Source organism: Equus quagga, chromosome 17, assembly GCF_021613505.1.
Source record: "Equus quagga isolate Etosha38 chromosome 17, UCLA_HA_Equagga_1.0, whole genome shotgun sequence".
NCBI lineage: Eukaryota > Metazoa > Chordata > Mammalia > Perissodactyla > Equidae > Equus > Equus quagga.
Genome location: NC_060283.1, coordinates 41,800,000 through 41,817,990, shown reverse-complemented (window position 1 = coordinate 41,817,990; position 17,991 = coordinate 41,800,000). Strand labels below are relative to the sequence as shown.

Here is a 17,991-nt window from a genome sequence, read left to right as displayed (position 1 = left end):
AAAAAATGGAAACAATGTGCTTCAGTAAAGACTGAATACGAAAGTATTCACACATGGAATATTACTTAGCCATCAAAAAGAATAGGTTGGCTTTCATGTTTTAAGACATAGTAAGATGTTCAAAGTAGATTGTCTAAAAGATTGCAGAACAGTACATATAGGATCATTTAATTTTTGTATAAAATAGTTGCAGGTATATATGAGTATTGACATATGCTTTGTATATGTTTACATACACAGAGAGGAAAATGTAAAACTACACATCAAAATGTAAACAATGAGTACTGCAGAGGCATGAGGTAGCAGAAGAGGTGGGAGAGGGTAAGATAGATTTACCGATGGGCCTTTCTCATCACATTTTCACAGGTTTTTAATGCCCTAACACAGTTTGACAGCTGCACTTAAAAGGGCCCATGAAGATGTCAAGCTATGAGCTAAATTAATATTTTAAATGCAAGTTAATACAATTTGCCTTATGTAATTATTTGGCAAGAATTCAAAGTGCCATTGATGAACCCTTCAGAAAAAAGCTGGGAATCAGAGCAAGGATTAGTCAAGCTGTGGGGGGAGGGTTGCCAGGTTTAGCAAATTAAAAATATAGGACTCCCAGTTAAATTCGAATTTCAAATAAAACAATGTACAATATTTGGGACATACACGAAACAAAATTCATTGTTTATCTGAAATTCAAACTTATCTGAGTATCCTGTACTTTATCTGGCAACCCTACTTTGGGGCCACTTCATGGTCCCAGGCTGGCTCTTGGTCCAATGCCTTAGTCTATGTCCAGAAGTCTGCCATGCATTCCACCAGCTTCTTCTACCCCCGTTCCAGTGGTTCTTTTATAGGTGGATGACTTCATCTAGCATCTCATGAAACTTGTGAGCCATTCCCCAGGGTAACGTATCCATACAAAATTTGGCTCTCAGGGCATCTCAAAACCATCCGTAGATTCCAGTTTAGGAACCCCAATTTCTATCTAGGCATGAAATGCCATTCTGATTCTTGGAGTCCCTGTCATCTCAACATGTGCTTGGGAGAAGTGTGTTTCCCCAACTCCCTCTTCTATGCTGTTCTAGAAAGCAAGTTCCAAAGGATCTAGAATAGCCAAAACGATTTGGGGAACAGTGGGGGTGCACAGGGAGAACAAATTTAAAGGGCTCACTCAACCTGATTTCAACACTTACTATAAAACTATAGTAGAGAAGCCAATGTGGAATTGGCAAAAGGATAGATATACAAAGCCAATGGAAAACAATAGAGTTTAGAAATAGACCCACATACGTATGGTCAAATGATTTTCAACAAAAGTGCCAGGATAATTCAGTGGAGATAGACAGTCTTGTCAACAAATGTTTCTGGAACAAGTGGATACCCACATGCCAAAAATGAATAAAAGCTACCCATACCTTGCACCACATACAAATATTATCTCAAAATGGGTCAGAGAACTAAATGTAATACCTAAAATAATACAATTTTGGAAGAAAACATAGGAGGAAATTTTTGTGACCTTGGCTTAGGAAAAAATTTCTTAGGACAAAAAGAAGCACAAATCACAGAAGGAAAAAATTGATAAATTAGACTTCAGCAATATTAAAAATCTGCCTTTCTAAAACTACTGTTAAGAAAATGAAAAAACAAGCCACAGATTGGGAGAAAGTATTTGCAAGTCACATATCTAATAAAGTATTTATATACAAAATGTAGAAAGAACTCTCCCAACTTATTTGAAAAGACGCTTCATCAAAGAGGAGCTATGGATGGCAACTAGCACATTAAAAAAATGTTCAACATCATTAATCATTATGAAAATGCAAATTAAAACCGCAATGTGATGCCACCACACACCTATTAGAATAACCAAAATCTAAATCATCAATAAAGCCAAGAACTTTAACAAGGATGCAAACAACTGCAACTCTCATTTATTGCTAATGGGAATACAAAATGGTACAGCCATCCTGGAAAATACCTTGGCAGCTTCTTATAAAGTTTAATATGTACTTACCATATGGCCCCAAAATCCCACTCCTAGGATTTACTCAAAAGAAATGAAAACATATGTCCACTTAAAGACCTGTATGTGAATGTTTATGACAGCTTTATTCATAATCATCAAAAACTGGAAACAAACCAAATGTCACCTATTGGTGGAAGGGTAAATTGTCGTATATCCATACAATAGAATACTACTCAGCAATAAAAAAAACACAAACTATTGATACATGTCACATATTGACCAACCTCAAAAGCATTATGCTAAGTGGAAGAAGCACACATGTTGTGTTATTTTATTTATACGACTGTTAGCCTAAAAATAAAGAGCCAAAATGAGAGGCAGAGAGGCACTTATTTGGGGATCAAAGAATTACAATTCCAGGGACAGATTCAGGTAGAAACCCAAATAGTGTCCTGATTACAGAAGAGGGGCTCAGGGTTTTTAGGGGAAAAGGGAGGATGAGGGAAACTGAGCTAAAGAAGAGTTCATTGGCGCTGGATGAGCTAAGGCTGGGTTTGTCCTTCAGAGATTGGCTTCAGACTCGGGCATCAGGCAAAAGGCCAGACTCGTACTTCATTGGTTGGTCAGCTGTTTGATCATCAGCAAAGTCCAATTTCATCAGTCTTTACAAACAGGACATTCTTGTCCTTATTGAGTTCTTAGATGGTTGGTAGTTTGGTCCAGTTTGGAAGATAAAGAAAACAAGATGCGCAAGGCAATTCCTCTGAAACCGCTATTCTGGCTCCATTTTAACATGGCTCCACTCATGTCATCTTTCACATGACATTCTGGAAAAGACAAAACTATAAGGACAGAAATCAGACCAGTGGTGGCCAGGGGCTGGGGAGGGGGTTTACCCTTTATACAGGGACATGAGGAGATTTGGGGGGGTGATGAGCTGTTCTATATCTTGATTGTACAACTGTATATCCAAATGCATAGAATCGAAGGCTCAAAAGGGTGAATTTGACAGTATGTACGTTAGACCTTAATAAAAAGAAAAGAGTCTGGAAATCCTTCGTCTAAGGAACAATAGGGGAGGTCAGTTGGAAATAAGGGGTTTGGGTTTTCTTTTCATGCTCCCTATATTGTCTTCCCTTTCTAAGTCAATATACTGAGGATATGTTTAACATTTTTCCTGTTCTAATATATTCCATTTTGCTTGAAGATTAAACAAAGGACTTGGCTCCAAATAACATTTTTCAGAAATCTGACCTGAACACTGTAGCAAACTGGCAACCATCCTTATTGGGCTGTCTGTCCTTCCTCTCGGCGGTTATCAACCCATTTACTACAGATCTGCGGTTCTGATTTCCCAGGGAACAGAGGGACAGCATCCTCCTCCTCCCTTGTGATTACTCCCGCCACAGAATGCCTTCCATAAAGGAGTTTCAACCCACCTCTGAAGCCCGAAAGTAATTACAAACGCTCCTGTAAATTAACTACAAGCAGCAGATAAGTGCCAGCATTGAAATTCTAAAGGATGTGCTGGCTTTCAGGAAGTGTTAGCAGAAGATAGCAGACACGCTTCTCTTTTCAAGCGCCTTTCTTTTAAGGACTCTGACGTTGTTGCTCAAATCCTCAGTCTTTTGCGAAAGTCCTATGCCTTTTCTCTCTCTTTAAGAAAGAAAAACCTTAAGATTACACAAACGCAAAGCATCCCTACAGAAACTAAAACTGCCAGAACTGGAACCCATTTTCCTTTTTTCCTCCGCCGTTCCCCTCCAGCGCTGACTCTGAAAGCCATAAACCACGGAGCAGTTTAAAGCAAGTGCAAGAGAATCACAGTAATAACACTACGATCAAAGCCACAACGCCCGGGCCCAGATCCCCAACTCCATCACCGAGCTGTACAACCCCAGGCATGTTTCCTTGGCCACAAAAAGGAGAATCACATCCATTTTTATAAAAATAGCAGGGTGTATGCACAGAGGGCCAACTCTGGGCCAGAGGTTTTACAAGCTGCTCTCTTTAATGCTTCTCACCGTCCTCTTTACGCATATGGAACTGGAGTTAAGAAAGCTCATAAGCTTGTAATAACTGAGTGGAGATTCTAAACCTCTAAATTCACACCCCAAACCCCCACAGCTAGCATTTCTTTTCCCTACTTGCACACGCCTCCCTGGAAATAGACTATAACTGGTCTCTGAACACACTAAACCAACGCCCGATGTACAATGAAAAGTTAAAGTCTGACTAGGATGACTCTTGAGATTTAAGCAATTGGAAGTCAAGGGCTCTGTTTATCTGTCCACATATCTCCCATAGAGTCCGGCCTTAGACACCCTTCAAGAAGAAGGGATGGAGGGAGAAGAGGAAAGGGGAGCAAAGGGGACCAGCCTTTAGCTAAGTCAAATAAATAAAAATGGAAAAATAAACTCTTTCCACCAACGTTGACGGAACTATTCGGCAAACTTCTTCCTTTGTCAAGGGTCAGATAACAACTGTTTTCAGCTTCGTGGGCGATACTATTTCAACTACTCAACTCTGTTGTTGGGGCACATAAGCAGTCACAAACAGGACAAAGAAATAGGTGCGGCCGTGTCCAATACAACATTATCAATGGACATTGATATTTGAATTTCATATAATTTTCATGCATCCCAAAATATAATTTTTTCCAACCATTTAAAAATGTTAAAACCATTCTTAGCTGGCCGCCTGTCTGCTGTCTGGGTGCCTGGTGCTCCCGTCGTCCTGGAGCACGCAGTCCGGCTGTCCTGCTCCACTCTCACCCACCCCAGGGAGCAGGGAGCGGGAAGTCAGAGACAACTGCCCTAAGACTCACCCATGATTGTTGACTGAAGACAGGTTAGTGCTCAAATAAAGCGAGGAACGATTCCATAAGAGGCTAGGCCACCAGCACACGCTCGGTTCACCTTGTTCTTTCACCGTTCTTGGCAGCCCGTGGTAAGAATACAGAGGAGGAACTAATGGAAGTCAGTGCTGTAGGGTGTCAGCACCACAACCCAAGTCTTCTAGCATCTGACACATCACAACCACAGAAATGAATCTCTACCAACGGAATTTTAGTCTCTTTGGCAGTCAGGTAGGAAAGAAACTATTTTTTTTGTTGTTTTTGGTCCAAGAGAAAGGGCTTTCTAGTCCCCCCATTCTTGTAAAGAAAAGCATGAAATTAGGGCCAACCAACGTGACTTAGCAGTTAAGTTCACACGCTCCACTTCAGTGGCCTGGGGTTTGCGGTTCGGATCCAGGGCAAGGACCTACACACCGCTCATCAAGCCATGCTATGGAGGCATCCCACATACAAAACAGAGGAAGACTGGCACAGATGTAAGCTTAGGGATGATCTTCCTCAAGCAAAAAGAGGATGATTGGCAATAGATGTTAGCTCAGGGCCAATCTTCCTCATCAAAAAAAAAAAAAAAAAGCATGAAATAAATAAGATTCCTGTTATAGCTATGCCCCATGGCTACCTTTTATTGAGTGTCTCCTAAGGGCCAGTCAGTGGGCAGGACACTTTTCTAAGCCACGACAACCTTCAATATTGGCATCAGGATCCCATCTTCACAGGTGATGAAACCAAGCCACAGGAAAATTAATTACTTATCTGAGGGCACTCAAAGTTGGATTCCAACCCAGGCCTGGACGCTTTCCACTCCAGCACACACCACCCATCAGTCCCCTTCGTGGAGACATCAAGTCCACTTGGAGATGCAAAACCTATGCCACTCGAGGAGGGTGAGGGCCAGGAATTCCAGGCCCTTCAAAACTGGATGCTCTTCAGGTGAATGACCGAGAGCAGGTGCAACTGTGTTCTTTTCCTATGCCACGTGCTCCCTGCTGAGAGGCTGCAGGGGGAGAGAACAAAAGTCTAGAGGGTGCTTCTCAGCCCTGGCCATACAGAATGACCTGGAGAGCATATAAAAACTACCAGTGCCCAGGCCCCACCCCAAACCAATTAAGTCAGGACCGAGGGGATGGGAGACGGTAGGACCCCGCCACTCATGTTTGCTAAAGCTCTCAGGTGACTCTAAGAAGCAGCCAGGTTGGGCACCAATTTAGGTGAAGAGGAGAAAGGGTAAATATAAAGAAATTCTGTCCATATAACTTTGATATGCTATTGGGGTTCTGTTTGGGGGGCAAGATTCTGTAGTCCGTGCCTCTGGATTAAGCTGCTCTGACCACAGCTGCCTGCTGAATCGGTAAGGAGATCTAAAAATACAATGCAGCCATTCTGCTCTCTGACTCAGATACTCTTCAGCTCCAGATAGGTTTTCTTTCCTGTTTGACGCCTGTGAAGTGAGGGCGCAAATAAAACCATTTTGGATGGTACCACGTCACATGAGAAGCTTAAGCAAAGAAGCTTAAGACAGAAATGCGTTTTTGTCAGGTGGCCAAGCAAAGAAAGTGATGTTTCCTAATAACGCACCGAATAAACAAAAGAAGAAAGTCACTTCATTTTAATAGCACCAAGAAAAACATCTATGTCTTTTATTAAAATGGTTACAAGAATTTTGACAAGCTTTTTTGTTCACTTCAAAGGAAAACTTGAAGTCATTGAGAAGTTTCTGAGAAATTATTCATTTATTTTAGAATAAAAAGAACCACACATTTATCAAAATGTTAATACAATGAATTTTTCATTTTCAAAACTTATGTTGTACATAACTCATCCGAGTAGGGAGAAAAAGCTGAGTCTGTTCGTTGAAAGAAAACAATCACAGACACAATAAATTGGTGTAATCGTATTTTATACAGGAAGCATAATCCTTTCCTAGTATACTTTGCATTTACGCAATATTTTACTTTTTAAAAAAATGTTTTAAAATTCATTCTCCCGTTCTTCTTTATACTTATTGAAAAAAAAACTTGACTATGTTCCCATGGATGAACTGCATCTTTTCTATAAAGAAAATAAGACAAGCATTATTAGTCCATTTTAGAGATAGGAACACTGAGGTTCTGGGATGTTCGATTACTCTCCCAAGGTCACAAAAGTTAAGAGAAAAGCCAGAGAAAGAAGCAATGTCTCTTGGTATCTCAGCTAATATTGGACATTTTTTTGCACATATCACAATGCAAGTCTGTATGTGTGTGCAAAAAGTCCAGTGGAGGAGCCTAATGCTATGCAAAGAACTGGAGTTCTTTGTCGTTGTTTGTTAGCCAACTTCAATCCAGAAGGGATTCATCTGGAGCAGAACCATTGTTTCAAGTTGGCATGTTTGATCAGAAGAGAGGATTATAGAATCAGCTTAGTGAGTAAAATTAGCTTGCATCAAAGGCAGCTACACAAGCCCTCTTTTCTCCAAGTGCAGAAATTGACACATTTTCGTTATAATCTCGAAGGATAAGATTCCTAGGGAACAAGATATGAAAAAACAAACAGGTGTCTGCTTGCTCGAATATTTGGCAAAGAATTATTTCATTAAAATAAAAAAGCTTTAACAGCAAAATAATACAAATGTAAACAATCCCCACCTTTGATGGATGGCCCAAGAGAAGGGAGGAGTTCCTGCACTGCGCGTCGGCAAAGAAAAACCAACCCAGCAGAAACCTGCCCGCTTCCCCAAATGAACCAGAAAGCCAAGAAGAGCAGGCTCTACTTTTTAAAGTTGAAGTTTTTTCAAAGCCACCAGAAATATTTCTATTTCTTCTCTTTAGTGTCCATGTATTTGCTTGTCGTCATGGTAAAAATAACCTGAGCTAGGACCCAGAGTCCTAACGCGGAGGGAAGGTCCTGCTTGGTATGTGGTGTAAAGAGAATTGGCTGTGTTCTTGTCATTTCTGAGCCTTTTTACTCCAGCTGAGCACAGCCATACAAGCTGAGCGTTTTAGAGGAAGCCCCAACTCAGAAACCACTTCGGCCCCTTTTTACCGATAAGACTCAAAGAGGTTACAGCTCTTGCTTCAGGTCACGCAGCTAAAAATAACAGGGCCAAGGCAGGACTTTCATCTCAGCATCCTTTAGACTCTACAACTCTGCATCAAGCCAGGCCACCTGGTTCAAATTTCAACTCAACCACTTCCTAGTAGAGTCACCCTGGGCCAGTCATTTAACTTGTCTGTGCTTCCTCTGTATGATGGGGATGGTTATAGCACCCAGCTCATAGGCTACTGGGAGGGTTGGTGAGTTATATCTATAAAACCCTGAAAATAGTGCTGGCACATGGCACACAGTTGCTGAGAAAAGAGCTAGCAACCATCACCAGCAACATAATCATCATCATCATCATCAACATGTCTCTGTAGGTTAGATTTCCACACACATTTTTAGAATCCATTGAACCCTCATGATTTAATATGTTTAAGTGTGTTAGAGGACTTAGAAAAGATGTATTTTAAGTGTTGCACAATTTTTAGGGCAGTATCAAAATGTGAGAACTTGTATTAGTCACTCAATCAAAATGAGCTTCAGTTTTTACATCTGACAAAAGGAAATGATTCTACTTGTTCTGTCGACCTAATGCATTTCAGTAACGAGCATATGAAATGTGCACAAAAGTTTAAAAAGATAGAAAAGAGAAGAGGTCACATTTATGGAGGCACCCCAGGTGATCAGTGACTTACAATGCTCAATTAATTTAATCCTCCCAAAAATCCTGTGATAGACACCCCACAGGGACAGGATGGTCACCGACCCAAAATTTGGCTTGGATGTCCAGGCTAAAAATGTCACACACACACCAACAGGGTATGAAAAATTTTCTTGCTCACATAATGAGGCTCTCTGGGGAATGCAGGCAGCTTGCAAATAGGTCTACAGTGGCTTGAGAGAGCAAGGGAGAGACTGGCTTGGGGGTTTTACTGCAGATGAGGGTGGTGCCAGTATAGCATGGGTGGGGGCTTGCATGGCCCACAGCAAAGAAGGAGCACCCAGGCTTTCTTATCAGATGCCTAGATGTGGGGCAGAAGGGGAAGACGGAGTTGTGAGGCTTAAAAGCTGTCAGTAGTCAAACATCACAAAGAGAACCACACTCATACAAACCCTGTTCAGTAGATCCTAGCCTTGAAGTTGAGCAAATGAGACTCAGTCCGTTTAGATCACCTGTCACAGCAGGTTTAATGAGAGCATCCCAGCTTCAAATCCCACACATTGTCCCTTCACACTACACAGTTCCCAGATCCTGTGAGTTCCTGTCACCTTGAGATACAAGAAGCACCGTCTCGACCCAGTCTGGTTGGCTTGCCCAATGTCAACCAATCACAGAAAAACTGAAGACAGTCTTAATCCATTTTAATCCCAATTAGTGGTTTATGATTTTCTTAATCTTCTCCACAAAAAAAAAAAAGAAAGAAAAGAAAAGAAACTTCAGAGTTAGGTCCTAAGGTTTCCATTGCTAACATTACTGTATTTGTAGTTGGGGGAGGGGTGGCACTCTCCATTCAAAGGATTCTCTTCACACGCAGGTAAAATTCCATTTTCAGTTTACCCAGCGAGCATGAGGTTCTGTTTCTGCCACCACCCCCCCGTCTGCAATGGCTAACAGCCATTTCCTGGATCTATAATTGAGTATGTGTAGGGGGTTCTTCTCCTCTCTGTTCAACTTCTCTACTGAGATTGCCTTTTTTCCCCCATGGAAAATGAGTCTCGAGTATGACTGCAAGATCATGAAAGATTAAATTAAAATGATCGGGAATCAATTTTTTATGGGTTGTAAGGGTCTGAATCATCTCAGTAAGTTCTGGGTAACCAAGCCGGGTCAGGTTCCAAATTTGCTAAGCGTTCCTGTTAGAATTACAGTGACTTTAGCTTTCTCCTCAACTGCGAACTCAGAACATCCAGTTAAGGCTGCCTCGACTGGGAGCTGAACAGGAAACCCGAATCTATTTTGCACCAGTTGGTCCTGCAGGATTATATATTAGTTCATGACCCTTTTCCGAATGAGTTACCTTATCTATCAAACCACTAGTTAGGACAAAAAATATTTATGCTTCTCTGTGAGTCACCTTTAGGAAGCCCTACAGAGGTCCTTCCCTTCCATAAAGAGTTCTTATACCTATTTTTAAAGTCACACCAAAAAAAAATCTCAGGTTAAATTCCCAATGTCCAGTCTTACTTCCCATTGACTTAAACAGATGTGCACTCTCACCTCCCCACTCCTGGCCATCCCTACCACACTTCAAGTCCAAATCAACTATTTCTTTCCAGGATGGAATTCAGAAGTAAATAGAAGAGCAGTTTGATCGAAGCATTCAGGCAACTCAGTTCTTCAGCAGAAGTCATATAGATCATCAATCAGCAGGGGAAATTAGGAAGCAAGATTTCATCCTAATGATTAGAATGCCTCCAACAGGCATTTCCTCAAAGAGTCATCATGCCCTAAATGTACTCTACACTCACTGTCATCACTATGACCCCCTTTAAGGGAGTCAAAGCGCAGCGGAACCAGTTAACAAAGAAGGGGAGCACAAGACTGAAAAGGTAGATTCAGGTTGATAATTTGCTAGTAAAGAAAAAATAGATTCTGGGAAATAGTGAAAATTCTGGCTGTCAAGGTCAAGCTTCTCAATCCCATTTACCTCTATTAAAAAAATTAAACCCTATCATATCTTATCATATTATATGTGGCTTTTCTTCTCGACAGAAATGAGTGCATTTGAGCATTCTCGAAGTCAACTCTTGCAGTATTTTCATCATTTATTTGAAACAAACTCCTCCACTCTAAATGTAAGAAAGAAAGCATCTGATCCCAGATATGTTCCATGTACACTTGGTTTAATTTAATCATTTCTAATAAATTCGTTATTTGCGCCTGCCCTGGAACAGACTTGAAGATTTTTACCTGCACACACATCACTACCAAATCGCCTATTGAAAATGTTGATGTTAATAGGATAATAGGTTTCACTGAGCTTTAGCATTCTGTAATCCAGCCTCATCTATTATTTTCTGCCAAATTCTCTTGGAAATCCCAAATCGACGGGCGGCCACCGGCCACCTCCCATCCCTCGCACGGCCCCACGCTTCCTCGAAGCTCCCCAGCGCCCTGCTCAGGCCCTGGCTGCCCGCCCAAGCGTGCGACTCGAGGAGCATCCACCCCGGAGGGCGACACACGAAGCCCCACGCGCAGCGTCCTCTCGAATGCCTCCGACTGTTCCAACATTCCCTCCAAAGCTCAGAAAGGGTTGGTTGCAGGCCGCGGGGAGGCAGCTGCCCTCTCGGCCTCTGGCTGCCTAGTCAGAGCCCTCGAGGGTGGAGGAAAGAAAGGAAAGTGCCCGACCGCTTAGCACGGAGCCCGCCATCATCTGCCGCCCACACCGCGCACCCTCGACACACACAGGGCCCAGCAGGACACTGAGCAGGGGCCACCTGGACACTTAACACCTCCCCGGGGACACTCAGAACTGGCTCCTCTCACTGCCACGGCAGGCACCGAGACCGCGCTCTAGCGGAGCGCGGCTGGGCACGGGCCGGGAGGGGCGCGCCACTTGGTGGCCAATGGTCGTTCGTGCCAGGAGTACCGGGACTAGGGTCGCTGCCAGGCCCTGGAGCGGCGCGCCCCAAGAGCCGCGGGCTGGCACGGCCGGAGAACAAGTGTAGGCAGGGAAGCGGCACTCGCAAGGTCGGCCAGGGGTCCGCGTCCACGAGGGCCGAGAGGCTGGGTCCATCCCCTTCCAGAAGGGTTGAAGCGAGTGTCAGACAAGCTGGAGCCCGGCGCCGGGCAGCGCGCAGCGGACGGCGGAGAGGTTGCGGGTCCCCGGCCGCTGCCCCGCCCCGCGCCCCCCGCGTCCACTCACCTGGCAGTCGGCGCCGGAGACCCCGGCGGGGCAGGTGCAGCTGTAGCCCGGCTCGCCGACGGGGGCCGGGGACTGCAGGTCGGGCGCGGGCCGCGGGGTGCACACGCCCCCGTTCCGGCAGGGCTGCGCGGCGCACGGCCCCTGCGCGGACAGGGGCGCGGCGGGTACCGGGCTGGCCAGGCAGCCGCCGCGGGGCCCCGCGAGCAGCAGGAGCAGCAGGGCCGGCGCGGGCAGCAGCTGCGCGCCGGGTGCCGGGGCGCGGCGGGGCGGCATGGCCGACCGAGTGGGCGCTGGAGCGGGAGCCGGAGCCGGAGCTGGGGCGCGGCGGCGGCGGTGGTGGCGGCGGGAGTGGCGGCGGTGGCGCGAGGGCTGCTCCGCTGGGCCGGACGCCTCCTGCAGAGGCTAGATCCGCGATTCCCGGGGCAACGGCGGGCGGGGCCTGCGGGGCGGGGCAAGTGGGGGCGGGGCAAACGGGGGCGGGGCTCTGGGGGCGCGGGCGGGGGAGGAAAGGGGCGGGGGAGGAAAGGGGCGTGGGGACCCTTCCCCCACCGAGAGTTGGGGCCGGAGGAGCAGAAAGGCGGCCCGGAGCCCCCAACCCTGAGGGGTGCGGTCAGAGTCGTGGGTGTGTCCAGAAGAACCCCGAGGGGGCAGCGGTGGCGGCGCGGGCCTGGCGGGGAGCTGGGCGGGGCTCGGGAAGGAAAGGAGGTGGAGGGGTCAACGCTGGCGTAGGGGAGGACTTGACGCTGCCTCCCGGTGCGGAGCAGCGGGGGCGTCCCCCGCGGGCCGGACAGGGCGGCTGGGGGCGCGGCGCAGCGAAGGGAGGGGCGGCCCCGGCTCGCAGCAGCCACCGCGGCTTCTTGGCGCAGAATCTGTGAGATCGCCGCGGGGACCGGCCTTACCTCATTGCCCGGGGCTGCTCCTCCCCCTCCCACAACACTCCCCCCAGGACACACAGCCCTCCCCGCACCCCCACCGCACCCCAGAGCCGGAACACTCAGCCGGACCTGCTCGCAAGTGACCTTGCGTCTGCGCAGCTGGCCCCAGGGCCCTTGTCCTTGGTGCTGACCGAGGAGTCTCCCTGATCGCGGGCCCTTTCCTAAGGGCGGAGCGGGCCGCGCCACTCAGAAATGTGCGGCTGTGGCGTGGGAGAGCTGAAAGATGCCTCGGGGTCAGAGTGTCCAACCCTGTCGTTGAACTGAGGAGGAAACTGAGGCCCCGACAGGCTGGACTGGAACCCAGTGGGTCAGTTGACTCCCAGCCCAGAACGCTGTCAGACTCCTGAAAACGCAGTTCGGAAAGGCAGCTTCGCAAGAGCCCGGCCAGCGGCAGGATTTACTACGGAGCTCGGTATAAAAGGAACGTTGACCGTGACCTACTTTGGAGGGGCTCTTCTAAACGTCCCGGTTAGGCTGGCTCGTGCTTTGACAGCGAAGGAGGTCAAGCTCTGCTGAGTAAATGCAGCTTCCTTTGTTGCCGCCATCTGACCTTTCACATCCTTTATTAGATATAGACTCCCAGGTCCTTGTGACCTTGTTTTTAAGGTGGCCATGTGAGAAAAGAAACTGTGACTCTCTTGGATTGACAGTCTGGACAAATTTTGCAGGGCACACAAAAACAGTTTTGTAAAAGCTGGGCAAATAAGAAAAAGTGGAGACTCTACGTGAACCCATGCATGCGGGTGCCACAGATGAGCAGCCAGGGGCTGCTAAAAGTCTGCCGTGAAAACAGGAGGCAAACTGCACAGCCTCTCCCGGTCCTGCTCAGACACAGGAGCAGGTGTCAGATGTTTGTGCTTTAGGAGATGCCTAAAACTCATGTGGCCATTGCAAGAAATCACCAAAACCCAGACGGATCTGCCTGTAGCAGGGAGAACTCAAACCTCCAAGTAGGTCCAAACAGTTATTACATTTTCTCTCACACCTGCTGTCTCTTATCTGATACCTCCTTTTTCTAACAAATCTTAATTTTGTGCCCCAGCAGCACCATCTGCTGGTACTAGTCTCATCATTCAGGTGTTTCTTCCTCTTTCCGTGCTCTTGGAGTGTGCATTCTTTCCTGAAACTCCCTTCTCTTACCTTAAAATCCCAGAATAATGGACTAATGCTGCTCACTCTCTTCCATCAACACACACACGGAGCAAAATGAAATGTAAGAAAGGTTGTGAGCTGATTAAAATCACATTTCAGTTCACTATATTTTTGCCTGAGCAACCCCCTGTGTGAATTTCCTATTGCCTTGAAACATGGAAGAACTAACAGTGGTTTTATTTTCTGGATGGTGATTTCTGAATTTTCCAGATAATGTTCAGCTTTTTAAAAAAGTATTCTCCCTGTCTTTAATCTTTAAAAGGCATATTATGGAAGACACAATAGAAGACCATTTCATTTTTCTCCAAGCTAAAGCAGAAGAGTCAATCTCCCAGCCCCCTTTCTTATAGGTGGAGCCATGTAATTAGTTCTGGATGATAGAACATGGTATCGTCTGCTCTGGCCCCAAAACATCCGTGCACCAAGTACCATGCAAGTGTTCACTTTATTAATGCTATTATCACTTTGGGAGAATTGTGTCTTTTCTTTGGTTCTGAAGGCTGATTTGGTACTTGGCTGACAGCTTCCAACCGTCTGCAAGACCCCCAAATACCCAACTAGAGAGTCCAACTGATATATTACCTTGTGTCACTAACAGAAGTTATTAAAATAATGTTGGCTCTATGTTTAAATAAAAGCTAAAAATTCACTTATCCAGACCTTCGGTTCATAATATTCCAAACTTACAGAACATCAAATATTCATCTTAACTCATCTCATCTCCTTTTTTGATAGAGATCCTACATTAATAAGTCAAGGGCAAGATATCCAAGTAGTATGCCTTGATTTCAGCAAAGAATGTGATAGAATTTCTTATGATCGCCTTATGGAGAAAGTGGACTTGAAACAATTGAATGACTGTAGTCTTAATACAGTGGTCAGTGGATCGCTATCAGGGTAGGGGAAGTTCTTAGGGAAATGCCATAACTCTCAAAATTTAGCAGCTAATAAAATTCATACCAGAATCAAGATGTAAAATTATCTCAACCAGTAAAAATGCTGAACTAAAATAAATACAAGGGGATATGAAATAAATGATAGTACATTTGGCCTTACTGCTATTTACCAATATTTCCACTTCTCCTTCCAAGAACTTCTCTAAAGGACTGTACTTTCCTGGCTCCTTGAAGTTAGGTGTGGTCACATGACTTTCCTTGACCAATGAAATGTGAGGGGAAATAGCATGCACCACTTCCAGGTGGAAGCCTTTAAAATCCAGTGCATGACTCATGTGACCATGGTGACCAGCAAGATTCCAAGATGTGGAGGCTCTTCCAGCCCATCCCTGAGGGAGGACAACATGGTGAAGCAATGGGAACCTACAATGGACATAAGGTGTGAGTAAGACATAAACCATTGTAGTTTTCAGCCACTGAGTCCCAGTGATTTTAAATAACTGCAGTCACACACTAGTAAGTGGCAGAGCAGGACTGATGGTTCCCAATGAGTCACGCAACATGACCGGCTATCTCAGGTGTACTATTTCTGTGGAACAGAAGGCTGGATCCAATTAGGGATTCCAAGGCTTCTGGACTTGATGCAACAGAAAAATTTCAAGAAACAACATGGCCTGTTCCTTTTCATGGATCTACTCCAGAGTTATAACTCAACTGCGTTATACTGTAGGATGCTATGAAAATGTTACAAACCAATGCAAATGTAATTGTCTTTATTTTTTGCATTTTGTCACAACAGGAGAAAAACATCTTCCCTGGCCAGCACAGGTTCACAGGCAGGCATTGGGGAACCACCAGCCTCAATGAGAGCAACACTCCTCTCAGTGGTGAGGTCCTTACACTCTATGACCTCCAGAGCATCCTGTGGGAATGCTGGCCTGGATGCAGTGTGTGATGGTCCACAGACTTAGAATTTCATATTTAGAACACACTGCAAAAAGGTTACGTGGTATGATCTCCCAAGGTTTGAAGTAAAATGCAAACTGGAACACTTATATGGAATGATAAATCACCTTCAGCTTACCTGGAGTTACACAGGTGCTAATATATGCGCCTATCAGTGACTTAGCGCTCACCTTCTCCCCTAAACCATCTAAGTTTTCTGCAGCCCTTGGCAAGTTGATCTCTATACCTCTCTCTGCACCCAGAGTTGTCTGTGGACAGTGAAATCATTACTGCTGCCTCTTCTCCCATTCGGTTACCCTTTAAGAGTGTAAGGGAACATTCCTGCCCCCTGCAGAAGGCGAGCCTGGATGCTGGATTGAAGCTGGAGTCAGCTTGAAAGAAGAAGTCAGTCACACAACCAGAGAAAATGGACACACTGCCTGGTGACAATTTTCTGCCATGGAAAACAACACCAAACAGCTTACTCTGACCAGAACAGTTATATCAGGACCCATGACATTGTTGGGTAAATTACTCAGTCTCTTTGACCTTCAGATGCCACAAATATGGAGATAAAAATCCCTCTGTTGGAGGAGGTCATCTAGAGTATGTGACCGCTGGCTGACCCTTGAGCTGGACCTGGACCATGAGAAAGCTCCTCACCCCCTTCCCTGTCCTTGGCATGTACATTCCACCCACCGTTCCCATAGCCAGAGCTCTTCCAAGCATGTAGGCTTGAGAGAGTAAGGTGTTGCTGAGACCATCTGGACCAAATATGTGACTGAACCCATTTAAGACATCTATATAAACTTTTAAGATTCTGGCAGGCAGGTGTGGAGATCTACACGTCTTGCAACCACCCAAGACAAGCCTCGTATGTAAGTTCCCTTGCTTATGACACCTGCCACCTACCAATCTAGAGTGGCCTACCTCTTCCTTCAGTCTCTCTTTTTGCCTTCCGTGTACAGAGACAGTTTCACCTGGGAAGCTCCCAAAGTTGCAAACCAACACCACCCTACTTTATAGAGATCTTGGGAGAAGTAAGTAGGATGATACTGGCAATGTGCAGAGTATGTACAATGTACCAGGCACTAATAGGAGTATACTTTTTTACGTATTATCTCATTTAATCCTAAAGCCAGCACCATGAGGTAGAAACTATGACTTATGCACATTTAAAAGACAAAATTGAGGTGCAATGAGGTTAAGTAAAAGGTCTAAAGTCACCCAGCTTGCAAGTAGAGTAACCAGGACACAAGCATGGAGAAAAGTCCAGCTGAAGAGATTGTACTTTGAACCTCTGCTCTGTATCTGCTATATGAATCTCCTACAGTGCAGAGTCTGCTACTTAGTAGATACTGCACATTATATATACATATATGATATATGCATCATATCTATATGTATATGTGATGTATGTTTCTTATATGTATATGTGATGTGCATCATATATGCATGTGATGTGTCATATGTGTGTATGGTGTATGTACTGTGTGTGTATGTAACATATGTATTAGATGTGTGTGTGGATGAATATATGGTACGATGCGCAGTCCCTGCTGGATTTTAGTTTATTGTCAGGGGAAGCACTTGAAAGTTTTAGTTTTTTTGCTCACTTGTTTTCTTTGTAAGGTGCGCCACTACTCCTGACTTGCAGAATAATAGGATGTGAAAATGGGAAGGGACCAGACAATTTTTTCTGAGGAAGAAGATGAGGCATAGAGGAGGTTAATTGCTATCCAGGCTGAGTAGCAGCAGAACCAGAAAAAGATTCCAGTCCTCCAAAACCCCGAGTTTATGCTCTTTCCACTTCCCCATAGTGCCTTTCCTCCACTCCCAATATTTCCTACCTAAGAGGCAATCAGATCAAAAGGCAGTGTAAAAACATAAATACTAAGTGTATGGAAGTTTTAAGTGTCTTTGAAGAGGCTTCACCGAGAATAAATATCATTTGCATACGTCCCAGCCACAAGCACCAGAACTATTACCTTATTCCTTTAATCAGTAGTATCCTTTTTTTAATTATTTATTTAAGTGTCCTGGAGTGAATATCCAGTTTATTTTACTCTGAATTATCATTGAACAATTCCTAAATGCTGTGCTTAAGATAGGTTCACATTTGCTTCCTTCCCCCTAGACTTGCTCTGATTTGAATTAAGCTACTCTTCTAGCAGCTATTTAAAACAGTTTTAATTTCTTTTACATTATCGCTCTAATATTGATTTGATCTAGGGCAGGTTTAAATGAGAAACCTTAGATGAAAAGACAGCAGGAAGCATATCTTCTCTATATAAATATTTCATAAAGCACTTGAACTACCACCAAATGGAAATCAGATCTTTTCACAGAGACTTCTGAG

General features: G+C 45.0%; 1 protein-coding gene across 1 annotated transcript in view; it reads right to left on the bottom strand.

Annotated features, from left to right (window-relative positions):
- Nucleotides 1-12,115, bottom strand: part of DNER (delta/notch like EGF repeat containing) — a 301,418-nt gene extending 289,303 nt beyond the window's left edge. Inside the window, exon 1 of the mRNA XM_046642873.1 lies at nt 11,705-12,115. Coding sequence (XP_046498829.1) covers nt 11,705-11,977 — 273 coding nt within the window. The 5' untranslated portion in view covers nt 11,978-12,115. The remainder of the gene's footprint in view (nt 1-11,704) is intronic.
- Between the last annotated feature and the right edge of the window lie 5,876 nt (nt 12,116-17,991).